This window comes from Notamacropus eugenii, chromosome 1 (assembly GCF_028372415.1).
Source record: "Notamacropus eugenii isolate mMacEug1 chromosome 1, mMacEug1.pri_v2, whole genome shotgun sequence".
Taxonomy (NCBI): Eukaryota; Metazoa; Chordata; class Mammalia; order Diprotodontia; family Macropodidae; genus Notamacropus; species Notamacropus eugenii.
In genome coordinates, this window is record NC_092872.1 from 723,172,410 (window position 1) to 723,199,215 (window position 26,806).

Sequence of the window (26,806 nt, forward strand, 5' to 3'; positions counted from 1 at the left end):
AAGAAAATGAACCCAACCAAAAATAAATACTTTGATAAAAAGAAGATCTGGGTCCATATTCAGAGAAAAGAGTGAGATTTTTAAAAAGCCTCTCCTACCCAAAAGAGTAACATCGAATGGTCACAAACCCCAAAATAACTCTTGTAAGAAATTTAAAAGGAATTCAAAACTCAAATAAGGGAGATGGAGGAATAGTTAGGGAAAAAATGCACTGAAAAAGTTAGCCAATTGGAAAAAACAATACATACCCTTCTTTTAATTATATTTTTTTCCACTTAATAGTATTTTATTTTTCTAATTACATGTAACAATGATAAATCATTTATGCCACATTCTCTGTCCATCCACCTACGGACACAACAACAAATACATGTTCCTAACTCCTCCTGTAAACACCCTGTACAATTTCTTCATCTTTTTTCTCAAGCAGGGCATTGAAGAAGGATAAAGAGAAAAAGAGGTATGATTACCTTCTCAAGATACAGTGTGATCCATGATTACTAGATATGTTCTGAGTTAGGATGCTGTACTTGTTTCTCACCTCCATCTGCTTTGTTTAAATATGACCATTCATATGGTTTTTCTCTAGTATGAATTCTTTGATGCCTAGTAAGATGTGCCTTCCTTCCAAAAGCCTTCCCACATACAGTACATTGATAAGGTTTCTCTCCAGTATGAATTCTTTGATGTCGATTAAGTTCTGAGTTGTAGGAGAAAGCCTTCCCACATTCCTTACATTCAAAAAGAATGTCTCCAATATGAATACGCCAATGCATAGTAAGTTGCTTCTTTATCATGAAGGCCTTTCCACATTCATTACATTCATAAGGTTTCTCCCCAGTATGAATTCTCTGATGCACAGTAAGCTCCGAGTTATTCCTACAGGCCTTCCCACATTCACTACATTCAAAAGGTTTCTCTCCAGTATGAACTCTCACATGCACTTTAAGTTGTTCCTTACTCCTGAAGGTCTTTCCACATTCACTACATACATAAGGTTTCTCCCCAGTATGAATTCTCTGATGAACAGTAAGCTCTGACTTTCTCTTGTAGGCCTTCCCACATTCATGACATTCAAAAGGTTTCTCTCCAGTATGAACTCTCACATGAACTTTAAGTTGTTCCTTAATCCTGAAGGTCTTTCCACATTCACTACATTCATAAGGTTTCTCCCCAGTATGAATTCTGTGATGCAACGTAAGAGTTGACTTATAAATGAAGGCCTTCCCACATTCACTACATTCAAAAGGTTTCTCTCCAGTATGAACTTTCAGATGCACCATAAGTTGTTCTTTACTCCTGAAGGCCTTTCCACATTCACTACATTCAAAAGGTTTTTCCCGAGTATGAATTCTCTTATGAGCAGTAAGCTCTGACTTACTCCTGAAGGCCTTCCCACATTCACTACATTCATAAGGCCTCTCTTGTGAATGAATTCTTTGATGGTGAACAAGTTTTGACTTGAACAGAAAAGGCTTCCCACACTCCTTACATTTATAGAGAATGTCTCCAGCATGAATTTTCTGATGCTCTGTAAGTTGTTTCTTAATCCTAAAGGCCTTTCCACATTCACTACATTCAAAAGGTTTCTCTCCAGTATGAATGCTCTGATGTTCTGTAAGTTGTTTCTTTATCCTGAAGGCCTTTCCACATTCACTACATTCAAAAGGTTTCTCTCCAGTATGTATGATCTGGTGCTCAGTAAGCACTGACTTACTCCTAAAGCCTTTACCACATTTACTACATTCATAAGGTTTCTCTCCAGTATGAATTCTCTGATGCACTGTAAGTTGTTTCTTACTCCTGAAGACCTTCCCACATTCAGTACATTGATAACGTTTCTCTCCAGTATGAAGTCTCTTATACTCAGTATGATGTGACTTCTTCCAGAAGGCCTTCCTACATTCACTACATTTATAAAGCTTCTCTCCAGAATGAATTTTCTGCCACACAGCAAGATAGTCATTACCCCTGAAGGCCTTTCCACATTGACTACATTCAAGAGGTTGATCTCCAGGAAATTCTCTGCTCTCTGAAAGGAAGAATAAAGAGCTGATGAACCCTGTCTTTTTAGCCCTCCCAACATTCTTAGTTGCTCAAAGGTTTTAGAGCTATTCTCTTGCCTTCTCCCTTGAGATGACTAGTCTCACTATTCTTTCACTAAGGATCAATTTAGCTAATGTGAAAGTATGATGACTCAAAAGAAATGTATGTAAATGAACTGACTTAGGATGAAATTACCTGGAGGGATGAATGAACCCTAACTCTACTTTCACTGGCTGACTTTTGAATGGAGTAAGACTATACTGGAAAAAAAATGACTGAGAACTTACCATTGTATCCTTACCATCTGAGGTGAAAATAGGAAAGGAAAAGACTGAACAGAAAGAAAATGGAGAATTGAATTTAAAGTGAGGAGGAGAAATAGACACATGAGGCAAACAGAATGAAGAAGAAGTATGAGGGGGGAAATATGATAACTGTTGCCATAAATTTCCTCTAAAAATACAAGGTATCTACTTTGTAAGGAACTGATTGAAATTTATAAAAGTAAGTCATACAGATGTTTTTGACAAGAGAAATTAATTAATAATTACTTCAAACTCTGATATTTAAAGAAAAAAGTAAAAACAATTTGGAGGCATCAATGAATTGTCATATAATTAGCAAAGCCACTTTAAAATTAAAAATTTTGGCAATCATGCTGAAATAGCTACTTATTAAGCTGCTGCCATTTTTCTGAAAAGATAAGAATTTCAGCAAGGGCTATAAAATTTAATACTTTGACCCAATATCCCCACTACTATGTCTGCATCCTCAATATGTTACTGAAAGCAAACAATGCACTCCCAGTAAAATTTTCACAACTTTTTTGAAAGAGCAAAATAATGACAATCTACAGGTCCAATAATGGGGTTATGGCTATGCAAGTTCTGTCATATGAACAGAATAATGTGTCTCTATAAAGATAAATTTTAAAACTTAAAGAAAAACAGGATAACACATAAGTAGATTGACAGAAGAAAGGGGCATTAGGTTAGGATTAAATATTTTTAAAAGTAGCAGCAATGCAACATAATTATAAAAACAAAACAGAAGAAATTATCACAAGAGAACTTAAAAGCAAAAAGACTACAATTACTTAATATCTTAAGTAATGTGTTTATTTTAAAAGAGAGAATGAATTCATGCAAGTGAGGCAGGAGAATGCCTGCTCAAGACAAGCTTTAGTGAACAGAAGAGAAATAACTGCCCTATACTTAGGCAAAAACATTCTTTGAGAGTGGAGGTACATTTTAGTAAAGAGATACATAAGAAAAGTAACTTCTTGGGGCAAAAAAAAAAAAATGAAGTTTTGGAATCTCAGCTACTCTTAACATGCCTGAGCTTTGCTAGACCACAGTGTTAAACATCTTAGAGGAGATCTGACTTAAAATGACCAAGAGGTCAATATTTTGCAACGACCCATCTGCTCGGTTTTTATATAGTCACCTGGACAGCTGCTTCTGGGAATATCTGCCTCTGGCATCCAAGATGCTTCGTTTCTTTCCAACTGGTAGATCACATCTGGTTTGGAAACTGCAAATCCTGTTAGTTGAAAATGAAAAAGTGCTAGGCAGTCATCTCAGAGTTCCATCATAAAACAGACAAATGAAATACTCCTTCCATCTTGTAACACGTGATTAGTCTGAATTTTTTTTTCAACCATGAAGGTCTCAATGGGTTGGTTGAGAGAGAAGTAAGGTTTTTTTCTTTTTCTTTCAGAGAAATTACATTTTTTTAGAAAGCATTCACAAAACTTAATAATATTCAAAACAAGTTCAAACCCTCTTTGGGGAAAAAAGTAGGTATGCTAGGAAGACACCTCAAGAATAGTACAAAGGACTACTGAGAGACATTCTATATTTATGTACAATGGATTACTGAGTAGGACTTAGGAAAAAATAGTTCATATGACTCATTCTCCCTGTTTCAACAGTGGGAACACTATATATGATGAAACCTACTTTGGGATTAGAAAGAAAATCTTGATGTGAAGCAACAGAGAGGGGAAGATGCATTCTCAAGAATGACAACAAATCAAGAAGTCAATTTCCAGGTATACTAAGCAAAGACCTTTTGCCTGGAAACAGGTAACACACGAAATCTGTACCTTGGCTACAAAATGGTTAGGAATAGTTTCCTTTTGTATGCCAAAAAATAACTTAAAATCTTGAAAGTTATCACAGTACATATTAAGACTCCAAAGGGTTAGTTTTTCTTACCCAAAGACACCAAGTTCCTATAGTTCTCCAGCATCACATCCCTGAACAACTTTTTCTGAGATGGATTCAAATATACCCACTCCTCCCAGGTGAATTCCACAGCCACATCCTTAAATGTCACTGGTTCCTGAAATAGGAAAAAGATTTATGCTTACCCAACTATAGTTCTAACTGTTATGAAGTTCAAATGTAAACTGCTTGCCAGTAGGGTGAGGAAACTGAGGGCATAAGGTCAGTTATTGGTAGAGGGTACTGAGGCGATTGAGTCAACCATACTGACTTCATTTTGTGACTCAATTCTGGAGGTAGCTCAGTTCTTTTTCTGCTCAATTACAGGTCCAGTCCAACTTGTGTCTTGTGAAAAAAATGTTTTCAATTTCAGAATTGGGAGAAAACTTTATTGCATTTTTTGAACCTAGGCCTGCATAGCTGAGAAACAAGACCACCTCTACCTGTTGTTTAGAGACCCCTAACCAGGGACCTATGTTATGCTGACCAGAAAACCAGTGAGATCTAAAAAGATTGATGTAGGGGGTTTTCTCACAATTCTACATCTCAAGAAACCTGTCTTCTCTGAAAATTGGCTCCATGCTGAACAATTAGTTATTGTTTCCACGTTCCGTTCATTGCATAAAGACACTTGGGGGGAGTGGGAAACCTTGTTCTCTAAATCCTGGGAACTAAACCTGTTGTATCCCCTCACTACCAACATGGAAAGTACCCAATCTTTCCTCTAATTAGAAATCAGATTACCTAATACTGTATTATTTGCTTTTAATTAATTGGTTTGGTTTGATTATTTTTGATGTATAAAAATACATCTCCCCCTATATTCAGGATCCAGCCCTAAGTTGAGGAATGGGCCTGATCTCAGTTTGCTATGCAAGTGTCATGCATTGCTTAATAAACTGACGTGCCCAAAAGACTGAACCATTGTTCCCTCAGTCATTTCATCTTTCACTTGACACAAAGGAGTGTTTCATTTATTTATTTGTTCCCAATATAGTGTCTGGTATATAGCAGGCACTTAAGAATTCCTCTCCCAGAAAGAACTGATAGAATTATGGATAGGATGAGTTACACACACACACACACACACACACACACACACACACGTGTATCTAATGGTAGCCAACTCTAGGGTTGGAAAGGATGGGGGGAGAAAAAGAAATTTACATGATAATTTAATCATATACAGTAGAATCTCAGTTTACAAGTACTTGATTTACTTATGCTTCATTGTACAAGGAAAAATTTTTTGCAAAATCTGTCTTGCAGGATGAACAAAAATTCACAGTACAAACATCATGTTTGCACTTGAATGGCTCACAAAGGAATGATGCTCAACTAGGGCAATGTTTTTTTTTTTGAACCCATATAAGACTGCATGTCATCTGAGGGAGGGAGAGGGAGGGAAGAAGAGAAAATTTAAAACTTATGGAAGTGATTGCCGAAAACTGAAAACAAATAAAATTTAAAAAAACACGTCAAAAATAAGTGCTTTCTAGTCAGAAGCAAATGTAAAGAACAAAAAATCAGTAAGTCAAAACATGAAAATGACTCTAAAAAACAAAAAACAAGTGAAGGCAGTAGTGTTGGTCTTACTTTTAGTGAAAGTAGCGTAAGAAAGAATACTTCTGACATTGAAATCCCTGATGTTCTCATAAGAGATTCTCCATCCAAGCAATAACCCTTCCTCCTCCTCCTCCTCCTCCCTCTCATCTCCCTCATGCCAGCCATAACTCTTTTTAAAAGGAAAGTGCAAGTTAATTTATTTTCAGTTTATATTGTGTACTAATCATTACTATTGTATTTCAGGTGTGTTAGGGACAAAAACTTACTTAAAATTATAAATAATTATTTTATATGAATATTTTTGGGGATGTGGTACCAATCATCCAACTTTACATTATTTCCTATGGGAAAATTCACTTTGGAATGTGAACAAATCCTATGACGAACAGAATCTTGGAATGAATTAAATTCATAAACCGAGGAACCAAGGTTCTACTGTATTTACAAGAAACAGCAAGCTGTACACAACTGATTTGCAATTCCACATGCAATTTATCTTTTCTATCACACTATGCTATGGAAATGCTTGTCTTATTCCACAAATTATAAGTAAATTCAATAAATGGGAAGAGTGAGAAGAACTAGGAGACTAGGCACAGTGGCAGCAATAACGATCAACTGAGAAAGATGTAGCTACTCTGATGGATACAATGAGGCATGAAAATGACAAATGGCTAATTAGAAAAAATGAAGAGTGAATTGATAAACTATGAGTGCAGAATGAAGCATATTCTTGTTTCAATTTTTGCATTTCTTTTTGGACCAGGGCCAGTATGGAAATGTTCTTCACTACTTCACATCCAAAATGTGTATACTATTGTTTACCTTCTCAATGGGTGGAGGGAATGATTGGAGAGAGGGAATGAATTTGGAACTCAAAATCTCAAAAAACTCCACAAAGTAAGGTCTTTTTTATGTGGAGAGGATAACTGGGGTCTATGGTGTCACACAGCTCTAAATACATTGATGCCCACAATTTTTAGGGTTACAGCACAGGAGAAAGAACCATATCCCACGATCTGTGTCCTCAGACTGTGTGTCAGGAGAGCAGAGGCAGCACTCACCTGTCCGGACCTGGCTGTCAGCACCGGGGCCATCCCTCTTCCTCCAGGCTCCTCCCCACGGGGGCGGGGCAGAGGCCACACCAGGCAGGGCTGGGGAGGAAAGGAGAACCCTGAGGAGGGGCCACGCTGGGGGGTCTGCCCTGCTCAGGGATCACGAATCCCCCCTTCTCCTTGGGGAGCTTGGGGGGAGCGTCAGAGAGGGAAGGTGGGGCCGGACAAAAAGAAATAATCTTTTCGTTCCTGAGGGGGAGGGGGAGATGACACCCAATATCTCTTTAGGGACAAAAACTAGATAACAGACAAGTGACCCTCTCAGTAGGGGGGCCCCAGAGGAGGCGGGGTGGAGAAGAGGAGGTCACAGAGAAGAACGGACCAAAGAACAGACGGACACACACCGGGAGCACCTGCCCTGGGACCCTGGGCACAGGGGAAGGACAGGGGCTTGGGGAGGCAGGACCTGACCAGGGTCCCGGGATGAGACAGTGTCTGAAGGAGGATTCGAACCCACCCCCAGACCCCACCTCTGCGTGATCCTCCCCCCCCACCCCGCACGGGACACGGGACACCTCCACACCCCTGGAAGGCCTCCAGGGCTTCCTGCCTCTTTTGGTGGACGCCCCTCCGTTTCTCCGTGGCCTCCCCAAACCAGCTCCGCGGGACGCGCCCCCCCGACCCTGCCCTACCACAACCAGCCTCCGCCTGGGCCTGACCCCACTCTCGGCTGCCCGTTACCCGTCACACTTCACCTCAGAACAGAGGATGAGAAACTGCCACCAGAAAACACGGAACTGGCGGACAGAAAGCGAGACGGAAATGCCATGCAAGACGGAAGTCCCATCCTGTAGCCCTAGGGCTAGTGAAACGCCCCCGAAGCGAGCACAGCCTTCTGGGAATCGTAGTCTGGAGGCTGACGCTCCCTCTGCGCATGCCTGTGTCTCGGCCCCGCCCCCGGTCTAGAATGGGGACCTGCCTCCCTGCCTGCCCCGCCCCCTGCCTGCCCCGCCCCTACCGACCCTGCCCACTTTAGAACACCGCGGTTCCTTGCTCTCCTTAAGTCGTACGCGGTCTTCACAGCCCCAGAGCCCACGGAGAGTCACCAGGAGTGCGGTCCCAGACTTTGAAGGGCCCCTGGGCCCCCTCCAAGTCCAGTCCGTCCCAGGGTCTCTCCCACTCCTGCTGCCAGTCCCAACAGGTCCCGTCTCTAAGGAATTGTTTCTTCTACGTTGCCATCTTCCCAGAGGAAGTGACTTAGCCCCGAACGGAAGCGGCGGCTCCAGGAAGGAAACCTCGAGCTGGGGGCTGAAGGCCCGGAGCGCTAACTAAGCCCCTGGGGCCTCCCGGGCCTGAGGAGCTGGACACGTGAGCGCCCGGGGCAGCAGCAGAGGTCAAGACGGCGCCGGCCTCCCGCTGGGACCGCAGGGACAGGGAAGGCTTTGCGGTGGCCTGGGCTGTGTTTTTAGGAAGCGATGTTGGGGAAAAGCCGAGGATCGGAGAAAGGACAGGCCCTGTGTGGGGTCCGTGGGACGAGGATCACGGAGGAGAAGGTGGAGCTGGCCGTGCCCACTTTGTGTCTGTTTCCTCTGTCAGGGAGACAGACTCAGGAAAAACCAGGAGAGAAGTGAGGATGTTCGTTTAGCTGCGCTTGGCATATGCCAGTCCTTCGGTAGATGGGATGAATTAAAGAGCTAACATTTACCAGGAGCTTCCTGTGTTCCAGGCATTGTTAAAAGTACTTTACAGTGACTATCTCATCCAGTCCTCACAAGAACCCTGGGAAGCTGGAGTGGGGAAAAATGTTTTGCTAAATGGAGATGAGATTTTAGGTGGGACCTGAAGAAAACTGTGAGATGAGGAAGGGGAATCAGAGAGTTCCAGCAATGTGGGACAACTCGTAGAAATGCGTGGAGTCAGGAGATAGATTGTGTGTTAAAATGATGCAGAAAGAATGGAAAGGTAGGAGGTAGCCAGGTGAGGAAGGATTTATAAAACCTGATGGGATTTTATATTTGATTCTATAATAGGAAACCACTAGAGAGCTGACATGAACAGATCTCACACAGAGGAGGATTGGCTTAACAGCTGAGATGGGATGGACTGGATCAGGGACAGACTTCTGGCAGAGAGATCAATCAGAAGGCTTTTACAATATTTGGGCAGGAGGTGATGAGGGCAGGGACCAGCACTGGGGGCAGCATTGTCAGAAGAGAGAATGTTACAAAGAAGAAATGCCAGGACTTGACTGATGATTAAAGGGTCAGGTGTTGTGGGTGACACCTAGGCTGTAAGCCTGAGTTTGGACCCTACATTGGGCATTACTAATGTATCTTTCTGCAGGAATTTAGACTCCATGAGCATCCATTCCTCATCTGTAAAAATAAAATGAGGCTTTCTTATATTAATTCCCAATATTTAATATTGTGGAGATCCAGGCTTTTTTCCTTGTCTTATTTTATTGTTTGAAGCCCAGCCTTTGAAGGACTATACTGACCTAGCCAAAAAAATTTCCCTCATCTAGATAATGTTATCTAGATTGAATTCCTGCCCTTTGTGTTTCACTCAAGCCAGTGGAGTGGAGGTAGATCCTTTGTTATATCAGAAAAATACAAAGTAGCAGTTGGTTCAACACCCTGAAGCCCTATTCTTTTCCTCTCACTAATTCTTAGAGGATAGTCCTTACCCCTGCTGGTTTACTAGTTCCTCAAGCAGGGAAACCTCCAGGGCTTTTTATCTAGGCAGTTCTTTGGTGCCATATTCTGTCTTCCACATCAAAGGCATTTCCTTTCCTTTACATGGCTGTGCAGATTTAGCCTTTCATCTCTTGTGGGATATGGCATGTCAGAACAGCAATTAAAATGGAAGAATCTTTCTCATTCATTAATAGGCCCATGTGACTGGCTTAAATCACCTAGAAGCTTGCTGAATAGGAGGAACAGAAAGGATGAAGCAGAACTGGGAGGAAGTGAATGAGGATGGCTAGGTCAGAGAAGAAAGGGCACAAGCAGGCATGCCTTGCAAGGCTCAGTTCATGAGTGTTAGCTTGTGAGAAAACCCTGGCAGAAGTGGAGGGAGACTTGGGAATGGCTTTGCTCCCTCTGGTGATCATGTTTATTAATTTCTTGGTTGCGATGAATTTTGCTTTCTGGTTATGGGATTTGGCTTTCTGGTGTCTAAATAAATGTTTTTCTTCTGTCTTCTATATCGAGAGTCTTTTATATTTTGCAATAGAGAGCTATACTGGCATATTCATAATCACCACTAGTGCTATGAATATTGCCTTGACTGTACATTTCGTGTCACAAACAGGATCTCAGGGTATAAATCTCTACTTGAAGGCAGAAAAGATTTAGAGGAAGAAACTAGTATCCCAGGTTGGGATGATTTAATGTATTCCTCATTAGCCAGGGAATGGGCTAAAAGCACTGGACCCTGTGAAAACTAGGAAGCGAGGTTACAGGAGAGGGAACCTGGAGATTTGGAAAGGTGTTTGCAAGGAATTCCAATTAGCCCAGGGAAAGAGTTAGTAGGGATAAATAGGAGAGCCTGGATTTTATTAACAGGTTACCGTATTATTTGTAAAAACAGAGACAAGCTGCCTAAGGTAAAAATTCAGATGGAAAAAGAGTTAGTCAGTTTGCATAGGAATTCTCTGCCTTTGGTCTCTCCTTTAAAAGAGCAGGTTGAGGGATCTGAAAAGACTGTTCATTTAGCTCAAAAAAAAAAAAAAAACTGAAGGCTGACAAAAGAAATGTACATATGACCTTTGTACAGACCCGGCCTAGTTGCTAAAATGACTTAAGGAAGTTAAATAATTTTAGAGGGAGAAGTTTCTCAGGCAGAAGCATGCCCAATAGTGAGGAAGAAACAAGAGAACCAAGGAGGTGACACAGTGTTTAGGGAAATAATTGAGGATTTTACTCAGCAGGAGGTCACAGATATTTTGAGCTGGTTCACCCAAAGGATGGGAGAATGGTTAATACCTTGGATGGTGAGATTCAGTGATGAAGGAGCTGGAGGAATTGCTATGGATAGTGTGGATTGCTTGAAATTTATAGGTATTAGAATCTTTTTGTACAGCAAGCCTTTAGAGATTACAATGTGCAAGGAGGTAACAATACAACTAATCTGTTAGCTTTGACCGTAGAAGGCTGCAGTGGGCAGTATCTTACTGAGTCTATATGGCGTAGTGGAGACAGACCCTGGTATTCATATAGGAACTATATAAGAAAGTTAAAGAAGAAGATAAAGAAGACTGCCATAATGATCAGAAATGCAGATTCATACTATGACACTCCCTTTGCAGTTTACCATAGGAATGTAATAGTGAAGACAGTTCCTCCTATTTACAAGCATTTAGTTTTGACTCTAATAACTGGGGAAATAGGGCACCCTCTTTTGGAGGTACTGGACAAGATTTCACAGTTAAGTGACTTAGGGGACTGGGGAAAAGACAAAATTCCTAGAGAGAGAAGAGTAAATAGCCAGAAGATTCAAAATCAAAATAAATTGACAAGGAGAGAATTGTTTACTGCATTTTTAAGATCAGGGGTAGATTTTGGAAGCATAGGTGGTATTCCAACTAATGAACTATACAAAATGTACCAAGAAAAGTAGCTTGATACTAGATGGAATAGAGAAGTAAGAACTGCCCCTACAGATCCTCCTGAACCCTTGTATCCAAATTTGTCACACCTTCAGGGAGAACAGAAAATTGACTGAGCCCCAGCTCAAATTAAAGAAATACACAGATGGGATTAGAGACCCCATATCAATTTGACCATACATTGGAAAAATGGATCAAATAGTGTAACTAGGGCATTAATAGGTACTGGGTCAGATGTCTTCCTTATATATGGAAACCCTGATAAGTTTAAACATGGAACTCCAATCACCATCACAGGACTGGGAGGGGCTGAAATATCAGCCAGACAAGACAAACTAATGATGAAAATTAGAAAATTACCTAAGAAAGAATATATCATGATAATTGTACCCATTCCTGAATATATCATTGGAATAGATATATTGAGAGGTATGACTTTAAATTTACCTGAGGGAAGACATCCATTTACAGTAAGGAAGATAGGAATTATTACAGTTTTAGTGGGTAAAATAAAAATGGAACTAATTACTTTACCTTAACCTCCTGAAGTGATTAAAGCAGTATCATGTGCCAGGTGGACAAGATGAAATTACCAATACTATAAGGAATATGTTGAGATAGGATTGTTAGTCCTTACAACTATTTGATGGAATAATCCTGTCTGGCCAGTACAAAAGTCAGATGGGACATGAAGAATGACTGTGGATTATAGACAATTCAATAAGATGACTCCTCGCTTCTATGCTGCTGTTCCAGATACCATTACCTTAACAGAAAAGATCCAGAAATATGATGAGACTTGGTACACAGTTGTTGATTTAGCCAATGCTTACTTTACTATCCCAATAGATTCAAAGCAATGGGACCAATTTGCTTTCACTTGGCAGGGCTAACAATACACTTTTATATGCTTGCCACAAGGATATCTACATAGTCTCACTATTTGTCATAGGATTGTGACTGAATATTTGGATGAATTAAAGCTACCTGGTGTACAGCTTACCCACTACATAGACGATATAATGATATAGGGGAAAAGTGTAGAAGAAGTGGAAAAGAGTTTGACACTTTTAATTGAGCATATGAAAGCAAAGGGTGGGAGATTAACCCTGCAAACATTCAAGGGCCAGCTCAGACCATAAAGTTTTGGGGTATACAATGGAATCAGGGGCTGCAAGAGATTCTCCGGCAAGCCTGACGAAAGATTCAGGATTTTCTTATCCCCACCAATAAGAAACAAGCCCAAAAGTTTATAGGATTATTTGGATATTGGCAATATCACATACCACATCTAGGACAAATTTTGAAACTGTTATATAAAATTACTAGAAAAAAATATGAATTTGATTGGGGACTTTAGTAGACTAAAAAAAAAGTGTAAAAAAGCTTTTGAAGAAGCAAAGGCTGCTATACAGTTGGCCCTAGATTTATGGCCCGTGTAAGTGGCCCACTGGAATTACAAGTGACTGTACTGGATGAATATACAAACTGGAGTTTATGGCAAAAACAACAAAGCCAAAATGTACCCTTGGGATTTTTGTCTAGGAAACTACCTTCATCTGGAGCTCGATATACCCCTTTTGTAAAGCAGTTGTTAGCTGCATATTGGGCTTTGGTAGAGACTGAACAGCTGACTTTAGGCCATGAGGTAATATTGAGGCCTGGAATCCCAATTATGACCTGGGTAATGAGTACCCCAGCTTCTCAAAGAATTGGACATGCACAGGAAGCTAGCATAATAGATCTAAAATAGGCAAAGTGAAGTTTCTGCTTTACATGAATTTACAGCAAACATAGATACTGAGGAAAATGATATACTCTCTGAACCAAAGCAACAGTTGTTACAGTCCTTGGTAAAATGGAAGGAGGGATATGATGGATTAACTGAAGAACAAAATAAGCATGCATGGTTTACTGATGGGACAGCAAAATATTTGGGCCACAGGGGGCGGAGCCAGGATGGCGGAGTAGGAAGACTCACATACGCCACCTCCAAACCCACTGCCGATAAAATACCTGTAAAAAAAAGAACCACCGGCGAATTCTGGAGCAACAGAAGCCACAGAACAGAGCAGATGAGATTTCTGCTCCAGAGAGCCTGAAAACCTCTTGCAAAAGGTCCCTCGCGCCCCGGACCCAGAGCAGAGCCCAACCCTGCCTTGGCGGCGCAGTGCTGAAAGGAGCAGATCCGAGCAGGCTTCAGGGATGGAATCTCCAGCAGCCGCGCAGGTCCCTCCACCCACAGGTGACAAGGGTCGGTGAGAGGGTCTCTTTGGCAGGTCGAGAGGGGAATGGGGTGCCCCCATAACTCAGGCCCCCTCGGGAGGCAGCAGCCGAGATGGGAGCAGACAGGGGCTCCCCAAGCAGGCAGGAGCTTGGATCCATTGTTGAAGGTCTCTGCATAAACCCCCTGAGGGAACGGAGCCCGTGAGGCGGCCCTGCCCTGACCTGAGCACCTGAACTTAATCTCTCACTGAACAGCAGCCCTACCCCCACCCCGAGGCTGGGAAGCAGCATTTGAATCTCAGACCCCAAGAGCTGGCTGGGCGGATCTGCAGGCGTGGTGGGTGTGGAAAGAAAACTCAGAAGTCAAGTCGCTGGCGGGGAAAATGCCCAGAAAAGGGAAAAAAAATAAGACTATAGAAGGTTACTTTCTTGGTGAACAGGCATTTCCTCCCTTCCTTTCTGATGAGGAAGAACAATGCTTACCATCAGGGAAAAACGCAGAAGTCAAGGCTTCTGTATCCCAGCCCACCCAATGGGCTCAGGCCATGGAAGAGCTCAAAAAGGATTTTGAAAATCAAGTTAGAGAGGTGAAGGAAAAACTGGGAAGAGAATTGAGTGACATGCAAGCAAAGCATGAAAAACAAGTAAACATCCTGCTAAAGGAGACCCAAAAAAATGCTGAAGAAAATAACACCTTGAAAAATAGGCTAACTCAATTGGCAAAAGAGGTTCAAAAAGCCAATGAGGAGAAGAATGCTTTCAAAAGCAGAATTGGCCAAATGGAAAAGGAGATTCAAAAGCTCACTGAAGAAAATAGTTCTTTCAAAATTAAAATGGAACAGATGGAGGCTAATGACTTTATGAGAAACCAAGAAATCACAAAACAAAACCAAAAGAATGACAAAATGGAAGATAATGTGAAATATCTCATTGGAAAAACAACTGACCTGGAGAATAGATCCAGGAGAGACAATTTAAAAATTATGGGCCTACCTGAAAGCCATGATCAAAAAAAGAGCCTAGACATCATCTTTCATGAAATTATCAAGGAAAACTCCCCTGAGATTCTAGAACCAGAGGGCAAAATAAGTATTCAAGGAATCCAACAATCACTGCCTGAAAGAGATCCAAAAAGAGAAACTCCTAGGAATATTGTGGCCAAATTCCAGAGTTCCCAGGTCAACGAGAAAATATTGCAAGCAGCTAGAAAGAAACAATTCAAGTATTGTGGAAATACAATCAGGATAACACAAGATCTAGCAGCTTCTACATTAAGGGATCGAAGGGCGTGGAATAGGATATTCCAGAAGTCAAAGGAATTAGGACTAAAACCAAGAATCACCTACCCAGCAAAACTGAGTATAATACTTCAGGGGAAAAATTGGTCTTTCAATGAAATAGAGGACTTTCAAGCATTCTTGATGAAAAGACCAGAGCTGAAAAGAAAATTTGACTTTCAAACACAAGAATGAAGAGAAGCATGAAAAAGTAAATAGCAAAGAGAAGTCATAAGGGACTTTACTAAAGTTGAACTGTTTACATTCCTACATGGAAAGACAATATTTGTAACTCTTGAAACTTTTCAGTATCTGGGTACTGGGTGGGATTACACACACACACATGCACACGCACACGCACACACACATAGAGACAGAGTGCACAGAGTAAATTGAAGAGGATGCGATCATATCTTTAAAAAAATGAAATCAAGCAGTGAGAGAGAAATATATTGGGAGGAGAAAGGGAGAAATGGAATGGGGCAAATTATCTCTCATAAAAGAGGCAAGCAAAAGACTTATTAGTGGAGGGATAAAGAGGGGAGGTGAGAGAAAAACATGAAGTTTACTCTCATCACATTCCACTAAAGGAAGGAATAAAATGCACACTCATTTTGGTATGAAAACCTATCTTACAATACAGGAAAGTGGAGGATAATGGGATAAGCAGGGTGGGGGGGATGATGGAAGGGAGGGCATGGGGAGGAGGGAGCAATTTGAGGTCAACACTCATGGGGAGGGACAGGATCAAAAGAGAGAATAGAAGCGATGGGGGGCAGGATAGGATGGAGGGAAATATAATTAGTTCTTACACAACACTACTATTATGGAAGTCATTTGCAAAACTACACAGATTTGGCCTATATTGAATTGCTTGCCTTCCAAAGGGAAGGGGTGGGGAGGGAGGGAGGGCAGATTGGCAGAGAGGGGCAATTAGAATGCTCGGTGTTTTGGGGTGGGGGGAGGGGACAAAAGGGGAGAAAATTTGGAACCCAAAATTTTGTGAAAATGAATGTTAAAAGTTAAATAAATTAAATAAAAAAAAGAAAGAAAGAAAGAAAACAGAACATATACACATAAGCACAAAAAAAAAATATTTGGGCCACAAAAGACATTGGAAAGAGGTAACCTATAATCCATGTACTAGGTGGACTTTGGAAAGTTTTGGGATTGGTGGAAGTAGTCAATATGCTGACTTTATGGCAGTACATCAAGCTAGCAAAACAGAACAAGGAGGACAGTGTCATATATTCACTAATTCATGGGCGATAGCTAATGGGTTAGCTACGTGTATGCCCATGTGGAAAAATCAAAACTGGGAAATTCATAGCAAACAAGTCTGGGGCAAAGAATTATGACAGGATATATGGAATATGTCTTTGGTTTAATTTGTCAGTTTTTCATGTAGATGCTCACATGGCCCTCACCATGCCAGAACATGAGTACAGTGCATTTGCTGATCTACTAGCAAAGATTGCTACTCAACATATTGTCCCTATTCTGACACCAACTGATGATCTGGTACTGGCAAAATGGGTCCATCAAATGACTGGCCATTTAGCAGTCTAGGCCACACATCAGTGGGCACAAGACCTAGGTATTAGTACCTCTCGTTCATCTTTAAAACAAGTAGCAGAGGAATGTTATATATGTTAGTTGGAAAAGGAACAAACTGTTCATTGGAGAGATAGCAAGGGGAAAAGTACCAGCCCAAATTTGGCAAATAGATTATATTGGACCCCTTCCCCAATATAAAGGATGCAAATTTATATGTACTTGTGTTGACATTTATTCAGGTATACTAGTGGCTTTTTCCTATAAGAATGTGACCCAGAAAAACACCTGTACAACTTTAGATATCTTAAGTCTATATTATGGAACCCCAATGCAGATTCAAAGTGACAATGGGTCACATTTCCAAGGTAACGATATTAAGAGATATCGTGTATCAAACAACATAGAATGGATATATCATATTCCATACGATCCACAAGCGTCTGGGTTAATTGAAAGAATGAATGGATTATTGAAAGAACAGTTAAGGAAGTTAAATTCTAGTAATTCTTATCAACATTGGAAAGATAATTTGTTCATTGCTTTATGTAGTTTGAATAATAGACCATTGGGAGGAAGCACACCTCTAACCGGAATGATGACCCCAATCTGCAAATTAGAAAACAACAAACACATAAGATCCCAAATATTGAGTATTGGACTGTGAGGCCAGATGTCCCAGCACCATGTCCAGGGATACCTGGTTCAGCAGGATATTATTTACATTGCTTAGAGGACTTTGGGTTGGAAATGAAAGAAATAAGAACAATCTCTACTGGAATACGTAGGAGAATCCCTAAGAATCATTTTGGACGGATATTACCTATATCAGGATTAACAGCTCGAGGAATACATGTATTGGCTGGAGTGATAGATTCTAATTACCAAAGAGAAATTATTGTGACATTCCAAAATTTAGCTGATGAACTCATACAGTTTTGTAAAAATGATAGAATAGGACAAGTGATTATTATTCCTTGTGAAACAATACCCCTTGTGAAAACTGACCCTCTGAAATAACTAGCAGAGGAACTGAAGGATTGGGTTCTACTGTGGCCAGTGCAGTAGGGCAGGTCCAGGGCGGTTATGGGGCTCACAGAGCGAGAATAAACAGACAGGCAGGATACAGAAGTCTGAACAAGCTGAGTTTATTCTAGACATACTGAGCCAACAAATCAGAGGGGTCGGGGTGCTGATATAGTAAAAAAATCATAGGAGTAGCGATAGAGGCATGAGAACAGAACAGATCGTGATTAGTAGCAAGGGGGGGCCTCAGGGCCTCTTTTCCTGGAATATTATCCTGTATAGCAGGGGCCCTGATTCCTGGAACTTCAACACCCAAATTCAAGGACGTGCACCTGAGAACGATGTCCCAATTAACTTTTCAAGTCAGCTATTATTCTCCGTTGGAGGAGGGGAACTCTTGATCAAGGGCTCTTTCAAACCCCTCAAGGTTCTCTACATAGAATAAAATTAGGAGCTAAAATATGGGTAAAATGTAAACCAGACAACATTCCAAAGACCATGGAAATTATAGCACAGGGAAAGTTAGTACCATAACTGTTGTTTATTCAGAAGAGGATGATTACCAAATTGTACCCTTAACTTATGTATTCTACCATGAATGAGGCTATGATAGTAGATTCATGGACTCCAGAAGCATGGCTGACCCTATATCTACCCTACTTCTGGATATTGTCTCCTTGTTTCTTTTTGGCTTTTTGTCTGTTAAACTTGTTTGCTAGATTTGTTTCCTATAGGCTTAGTACCCTCCACCTGCAGATGCCTGATCACTTAAGCCAGATGTCACCCCCTATCCACTACAGTGATGTGTCATCTCTGGACCTGAAATCAACCAAACTCCAGATGTCAGCTACAGAACTGATCTCTCAAATGGGACCTTTTGGGGCAGGGACAGCTCTATGTCCAATTTCAGCAGGAAATAGTTATGGAAGAAGAGACCTTTGCCCCTTACCCAAGATTTTAGGTCCCATTTGTTCAAGGGAGGGATGATGGAGTGCTTGTGCTCAAGCCCTATCCTAAAATATTGTTTTGTATGCTTATTTTCTGTTAGCCCTGTTACAATCCTGTTGATACGCAGGCCTATCCTCTAAGAATTAATGAGAGGAAAGGAATAGGGCTTCAGGGTTTTGAACCAACTGCTACTTTGTATTTTTCTGATATAGCAAAGGATCCACCTCCACTCCACTGGCTTGAGTGAAACACAATGGACAGGAATTCAATCTAGATAACATTATCTAGATGGGGGAAATTTTTTGGCTAGGTCAGTATAATCTTTCAAAGGCTGGGCTTCAAACAATAAAATAAGACAAGGAAAAAAGCCTGGATCTCCACAATATTAAATATTGGGAATTAATATACGAAAGTCTCATTTTATTTTTACAGATGAGGAATGGATGCTCATGGAGTCTAAATTCCTGCAGAAAGATACATTAGTAATGCCCAATGTAGGGTCCAAACTCAGGCTTACAACCTAGGTGTCACCTGACTCTTTAATCATCAGTCAAGTCCTGGCATTTCTTCTTTGTAACATTCTCTCTTCTGACAATGCTGCCCCCAATGCTGGTCCCTGCCCTCATCACCTCCTGCCCAACTATTGTAAAAGCTTTCTGATTGATCTCTCTGCCAGAAGTCTGTCCCTGATCCAGTCCATCCCATCTCAGCTGTTAAGCCAATCCTCCTCTTTGTGAGATCTGTTCATGTCAGCTCTCTAGTGGTTTCCTATTATAGAATCAAATATAAAATCCCATCAGGTTTTATAAATCCAACCTATGTAATGAATATGAAAGCACTTGGGGCCGTATGTAATAGCAATTTAAATAGAAGGATCTTTCTCATTCATTAACAGGTCCATGTGACTTGCTTAAATCACCTGGAAGACTAAGACACATGTGATGGGAGAAGCTTGCTGAACAGGAGGAACAGGAAGAGTGGAGGAGAACTGGAAGGAAGTCAGTGAGTACTGTCGGGTCAGAGGAGAAAGGACACAGACAGGCAGGGACTTCAAGGCTCAGGTTCATGAGTATTTGCTTGTGAGACAGCCCTGGCAGAAGTTGGGAGAGGCTTGGGAATGGCTTTGTTCCCTGTGATGATCATGTTTATTAATTTCTTGGTTGCAATGATAAATTTTGCTTTCTGGTTATGGGATTTGGCTGTCTTGTGTCTAAATAAATGTTTTTCTTCTGCCTTCTATATCGAGAGTCTTTTATATTTTGCAATAGAGAGCTATGCTGGCATATTCATAGTCACCACCAGTGCTGTGAATATTGCCTTGGCTATACACATGTTCAGACTTAGTCACTTCCAAGGAAGAACCATTCAGACAGCCAGGGAGTGTGCTACCATGTATTTTATCTTGCTTCAGATGTGGACTGGGAATGAAAACACTGAGTTGAGTCTCTAAGTATTTCATCTTCTCATTGTCATTTCAAGTGCCTTTTATCTTGAGGGTTCTTTCTATAGTGTAGGTTGTTGATCTAAAAGTTTGGTTAAAGAGGGAAACAGGATAGGTGATATGTAAATCCATATTGTTTATTCCTTTAAAGCTAGCAGATACATGATCATGGAGTCAGTAGGAAAGTTCTGAGGAACTGATAAAAGAATGACAAGGCTTAACTATGTTTTAGGACAAATTCCAACTCAACATGTCTGTGTCTCTCAGATTTGTGGTCCTCATATGTCTAACTATACCATGAGGAAGAAATTTTCTCAGCTGAGGAAATTGTAAATACAATAACATAAAAGATTTGACAAAGTGTCCATTGAAATTGTGATCCAGGATATCTATGTTTTCTTTAATGTTAACATGCCATAGCATAAAATATTAAGACACCGAAAAAGTCCTATTATTCAAGATAATGTTTTGGGCTAAGGGTCACATCCTTAAACAGAGAAAAAATGCCTTTAAGTCAGCCCCATCTGACGTTGTTGACATAGAAAGAGGTATTCTCTGAGTTTACAAAGAGGCTATTAGGTTCACACTCTTCTTCTGGTCAATAAATTCAGGCTCTGGCCATTATTAAAGTCCAAAAGATAATATTAAATGATTATCAAGATCAAACACTTATTTTCTTTCTTTTTTCGATTCCAATTTGTGGGAATCACAAACTTCACTACCTTGTGGATCATGAGAACTCTAGCAGAGGATTGTGGGCCTTGGTCTCTATATGTTTTAGGAGCATGGAGTCATTGGTCAAGGTTCCTTTCTTCTGTTGGATCCCAAAGAAGACACATAGAGCAGACTTCTGACCCCTGTAATTGTTGTGGCATTGTCATAATCTCTTTTTGCAACATTTCACTTATCTTAGTTGTATAATAGCTGTATAATATTCTACCTGTGTATGGAGAGAAGACATGCATGGTGGACAATGGCAGGACCCTGCTCACTTCCTCCCCTCTCACTCAATATATATAACCCACTGATACTAATGTCTGAGAGGGAGGAAAAGAGATTATATGAGTAAGAGAAAACCTCATGCCACTCAGATTCATAAGCAGCAGAGACAATCATTATAACTGGAAGCAAAAAAATGCAGCCACATGAGAGGCAGAGGAGTAGGAGCTAAGGATAAGCTGGGGCAAGTTTTTCTCACCTGATCTCCCCCATTGAACATTCAATGCTCTAGCCCTACTGCTACAGTCACCTAAACCTGTTAGAAGTGAATGACAGAGAAGCCAGGAACTGGTGATCTGATTGATTAAGGATAAGCAGTAATTGAGTGCCAGGCTCTGTCCTAGATTAAACACAGAAGTCCTTTGAGAACTTGCTGCTAAATAAATAAATAAACAAACAAATGAATGAGTGAATAAAAAAGTAGATAAAGAGATAGATAAACAGATGTATAGATAGATAAATGAATAAATAAATAAGAATATTCAAAAGACCCCCCTTTTCTCCGTACCTTCAACAGACAAGTTGTCAAAAAAGTAAGCTGTACGATTGGATGGTCATTTTTCAGCCATGGTATTCTCAGTATTCCATTCCATGTTACTTGTGGGTGAGTGTGTCTACCTTCTCCAGATTATTCCATGTCTTTCTCTCTTTTTCCCTTTCTTCTTTCCTTTCTTCCTTCTTCCTTCCTCCTTTTCTCTCTCTCTTCTTTCTTTCTTTCTCTCTTTCTTTCTTTCTTGTCTTTAAACTTTAAACCCAGTGCACTCTGAAGCCCATAGATCAGACAACCATAGGTCCCTGCCCAAGCTCCGCTTAATGGCTGTTCTCTGGACCCTCCTGTCTTAGAGTTATTATCAATAGTAACTGTTTCTCTTTCCCTTCCAGCTTGATTTAGTTATTTTTTTCTTTTGCTTATTAAAAGGACCATTCCCTGACTACTTCTTAAAGAAGCCTATTCACTGAATGAGCATTACCTCCCTCTAAGTGAGTACCTGAAAAGGCCTTAGCCTAAAAAGGCCAAGGTCTCCTATTGCATCCTGGGCCATCTCCAGTCATCCTGATGAATATCTGGTCACTGGATCCAGATGACTCAGGAAGAGAAAGTGCGGCTGGTGACCTTGCACAGCCCTCCCTTACTCAAAACAAGATCAAGTGCAAGTCATGTTATCATTTCTCTGATGTCATGGTCTTCTTCAAAAATGAAGGACGAACACAGCAACAATAACAACCATGTCTTAGTGGAATCTAGGAAGTCTTGTCCCATTTGTTTGTTCTAAAAGCAGTTGACACTCCTGGGTTGGGTCCCTGATTGTCTATACTTGACTCTGAAGGACTGCCTGTTTGAAAGGGCTTGACTACTAGGAGGAAAGGGGAATTAGGAGGAGAAGAGAATTCAAGATGACTGAATTTTTGTAATATTATTAGAGTTAAAGATCTTCCCCAACAATTAATAGGTCTCAAGTACCTTTTGTTCATTTCTACTGAGGCACTGAGTCAGGGGTCGTGCCCTTGGGCTCTGAAAACTGTATAAATACTCTGAGGTAAGGTTTTGCTTTGGGGCTTACTCATTGCAAATGTTCCTTTGGTCAGATGAGACTCTTGGTTGCAACTAAGGGGCCCCCAGCTTTGAAAACCCAGATGTTGGTGCTTCTCTGGTAACTATGTATGTATGTTATGGTCCAACAGAAGGAAGCCCTCTCTGCTTGTATTTTCTCTGTTGGTGAATGTAATTAAAGAAGATTGTTGACTCCTTTTTGAGTTGCTTTCCTTAGAAAAGCAGATACAAGAACTTGTACTAGCAGGTCATCCTGGGTATGCTAGGATACTTGCCTTTACAGATAGATATATATCCTAGATATAAAGGGAGATATTACAAGAAAACTGGAAAAACATGAAACATATAACCTATCAGACTTATAAATAGGCAAAGATTTATTAATAAAAAAGAGATAAAGAGCACTGTGAGGTCTAAAGTGGATAATTCAATAACATTAAATTTAAAATGTTTCATAAAAATAAAAATTTAGCCAGAATTAGAAGGAAAGCAGAAAATGAGGGGAAATTTTATAGACAGTTTCTTAGATAAAAGTTTCATATCTCAAATATATAAAGAACTCTGTCAAACATATAAGAATATGAGTCAAAAAAATCCAAGTCATATACAATCAAATGAAAAAAATGCTCCAAATCATTGTTGATTAGAGAAGGGTAAATTAAAACAGCTTTGAGATATTGTCTTCCACCTATCAGGTCAGCTAAAGTGATAGAAAGGTAAAGCCACAAATGTTGAAGGAGATGTGGAAAAACTGGGACATTAAATCAATGCTGATGAAACTGTGAACTGATACAAGCATTTTGTAGAATAATCTGGAATTATGCCCAAGAACTTATAAAACTGCTTGTACCCTTTGACCCAGCAATACTACTATTAGGTCTGTTTTTCAAGGTGATTAGGGAAAAAATGAAAATAACATATGTTTAGATAACATATATTGAGTATTAGAAAATAAATATTCTAAAATATTTATAGCAATCCTCTTTGTGATGGCAAAGAACAGGAAATGAAGGGGGTGCCCATCAATTGGGGAATGTTTATGGTATATGATTGTAATGCAACGCTACTGTGTGATAAGCAGTGAGGAGCTGGGTGATTTTAGAAAAACCTGGAAAGATTTGCATGAAATAATGAAGAGTGAAATGAGCAGACCCAGGAGAACATTATACACAGTAACAGCAATATTGTTCTTTTTTGTTTTGCACTTAATCATATTTATTTTTTCCAATTACATGTAAAGAAAATTTTCAATACTCATTTTTATAAGATTTTGGGTTCCAAATTTTTCTCCCATCTTCCATCTCCACCTTCCTCCCCAATACAGCAAGCTAACTGATATAGGTTATATATGCACGATCATGTTAAACATATTTCCACATTAGTTATGTTGTGAAAAAAGAATCAGAACAAAAGGGGAAAAGAACACTAAAAAAACAACAAAAGTGAAAATGGTATATTTCAATCTGCATTCAGACTTCATAGTTCTTTCTCTATGTGGATAGCATTTTCCATCAAGAGTCTCTTCAAACTATCTTAGACCACTGTACTGCTGAGAAGAGCTAAGTCTATGTATCACCAAGGCAATATTCACAGCACTGATGGTGACTAAGAATATGCTGGCATAGTTCTGAATCGCAAAGTATAACAGACTTTCCAGTGGACCAAGTCATTCCCAAGCCTTCCCCTCAAAAAACACTCACAAGACTAGCTATGCCTGCCTGTGCCCTCTCTCCTCTGCCCTAACTGCTCTCACCAATTTCCTCCCAGGTCTGCTCCACCCTTCCTGTTCTACCCATTCAGCAAGCTTCTCTCAGCACATGTGACTGGTTTCCATGTGATTTAAGCAGGTCACATGGACCTATTAATGAATGGGAAAGATCTTCCCATTTAAATTACTATTACTGTGTATCATAGTTGATTATCACACAATATTGCTTTTACTATGTACAGTGTTTTCCTGGTTCTGCTCACTTCACTCAACATCAGTTCATGTAAATCTTTCCAGGTTTTTCTGAAATCTGCCTGCTCATCATTTCTTATAGCACAATAGAATTCCATTATATTCATATTCTACAACTTGTTCAGCCATTCCCCAGTGGATGGGCATCCCCTTGCTTTCTGTTTCTTTGCCCTCACAAAAAGAACTGCTATAAATATTTTTGTACATGTTGGCCCTTTTCCCTTTTTTTATGATCTCTTTGGGATACAGATTTGGTAGTGGTATTGCTAGATCAAAGGGTATGCACAGTTTTATAGCCCTTTGGGCATAGTTCCAAATTGCTCTCCAGAATGGTTGTATCAGTTCACAACTCCACCCTACCCCTTCTCCCAATAGTTATCATTTTCATTTTCTGCCATATTAGCCAATCTGATAGGTGTGAGGTGGTACCTCAGAGTTGTTTAATATGCATTTCTCTAATCAATAGTGATTTATAATATTTTTTCATATGACTATAGATAGCTTTAATTTCTTCATTCAAAAACTTCTCTTCATACAGTTTGATCATTTATCAATTGGGGAATGATTTGTATTCTTATGAATTTTCTCAGTTCTCCACATGTGAGAAATGAGGATTTTTATCAGAAACACTGGCTATAAAAATTGTTTCCCAGGTTTCTGCTTTCCTTCTAATCTTGGTTTCATTGGTTTAGTTTGTGCAAAACCTTTTTAATTTAATGTAATCAAAATTATCCATATTGCATTTCATACTGTTCCTTTCTCCTGTTTGGTCATAAATTCTCTTCTCCATAGATCTGACAGGTAAACTATTCCTTGCTCTCCTAATTTGTTTATGGTATCATCCTTTATGTCTAAACCATGTACCCATTTTGACCTTATCTAGGTATATGGTGTGAGATGTTGGTCTATGCCTAGTTTCTGCATACTATATTCTAGTATGCCTAGCAGTTTTTGTCAAATACTGAGTTCTTATCTCAGAAACTGGAGTCTTTGGGTTTATCAAATAGCAAATTACTATAGTCATTGTCTACTGTACCTTGTGTACCTAATCTATTCCACTGACCTACCACTCTACTCTTTAGCTAGTAACAAATAGTTTTGATGATGACCAATTTACAAAATAATTTTAGATCTGGCACAGTCAGGACACCTTCCTTTGCATTTTTTTTCAGTAATTCCCTTGATATTCTTGACCTTTTGTTCTTCCAGGTGAATTTTGTAATTATTTTTTTCTAGTTCTACAAAATAATTTTTTAGTAGTTTGATTGTTATGGCACTGAATATTTAAATTAATTTAGTTAAGAAATATTGTTCTAAGAACAACTTTGAATGAGTAAGTCATTGTATTACAGAAACTCAAATGAACTACAAAGAACCTATGAAGGAATATGGTATCCACTTACATTTTCCATTAGCTATTCTGCTGGGTTCCAATTCTATCAATATTATGTCCCCAAGATGGGTACCCTACCCCAGCCACAAGGTGGGGGAAAACATTCCTGAATATTTAATATCCATACTTCACAAAATATTCTCAAAAACTGATAAGAAACATACTCCATCAGACTTCTTTAATGTGACAAATACAGTCCTAGTTCCTAAAACAGGGAAGGATAAATAAAGAATACTAACTAATATCATTAATGAATACCAATATGATCATTTTAAATAGTCTTTTTAAGCAGACTACAGCAAATTATTCAAGAAAAAATTTATTATGAACAAATTAGATTTATAACAAGGAGGTAAGGATGATTCAACAATAAGAAAGCAAGTAACATCATTAATCATATTAAAAAGAAAAATATCCCAAACCAGTTGATAATCTTAACAAACATAGGAAAACCTTTTGAAAAAGCACTGACCTTATTTATGCTAACAAAGAAAAAAGCCCTTCCAAATACAGATATAGAGGGATCTTTTTTAATATCATAAAAAGTATTGATTAAAAACCAAGAGTAGGCAATCATATGCAATGATGATACATTCACTAGAACAGGGATTTTTTTTTTTGTGGATAATGGACCCTTTTGCCAGTGTGGTAAAGGTCTTTCAGTATGAAGTTTTTAAACGTATAGTATAAATATAATATAAAATACACAGAATTACAAAGGAAACAAATTATATTGAAATACAATGAAATGAAAGTATGTTTTAAAATAAGTCCACAGACCACAGATTAAGAACTCCTGGTTGATAGGAATTTAGGGCTTGACCTGACATTATTACAGGCCCTTGGAGTACAAGGACATCTTTGTGAGAGAGTTGATGCTGTTTTATTTGAGAATAGAAAGGCCTAAAAAGGGACAAACAATTAGG

The 26,806-nt window shown here is 39.7% G+C and overlaps 1 protein-coding gene across 1 annotated transcript in view; it reads right to left on the reverse strand.

Annotated features, from left to right (window-relative positions):
* Positions 1-253: 253 nt before the first annotated feature.
* Positions 254-26,806, reverse strand: part of LOC140521632 (uncharacterized) — a 46,969-nt gene continuing 20,416 nt past the window's right edge. Inside the window, 1 exon segment of the mRNA XM_072636872.1 lies at positions 254-2,025. Coding sequence (XP_072492973.1) covers positions 501-2,025 — 1,525 coding nt within the window. The 3' untranslated portion in view covers positions 254-500.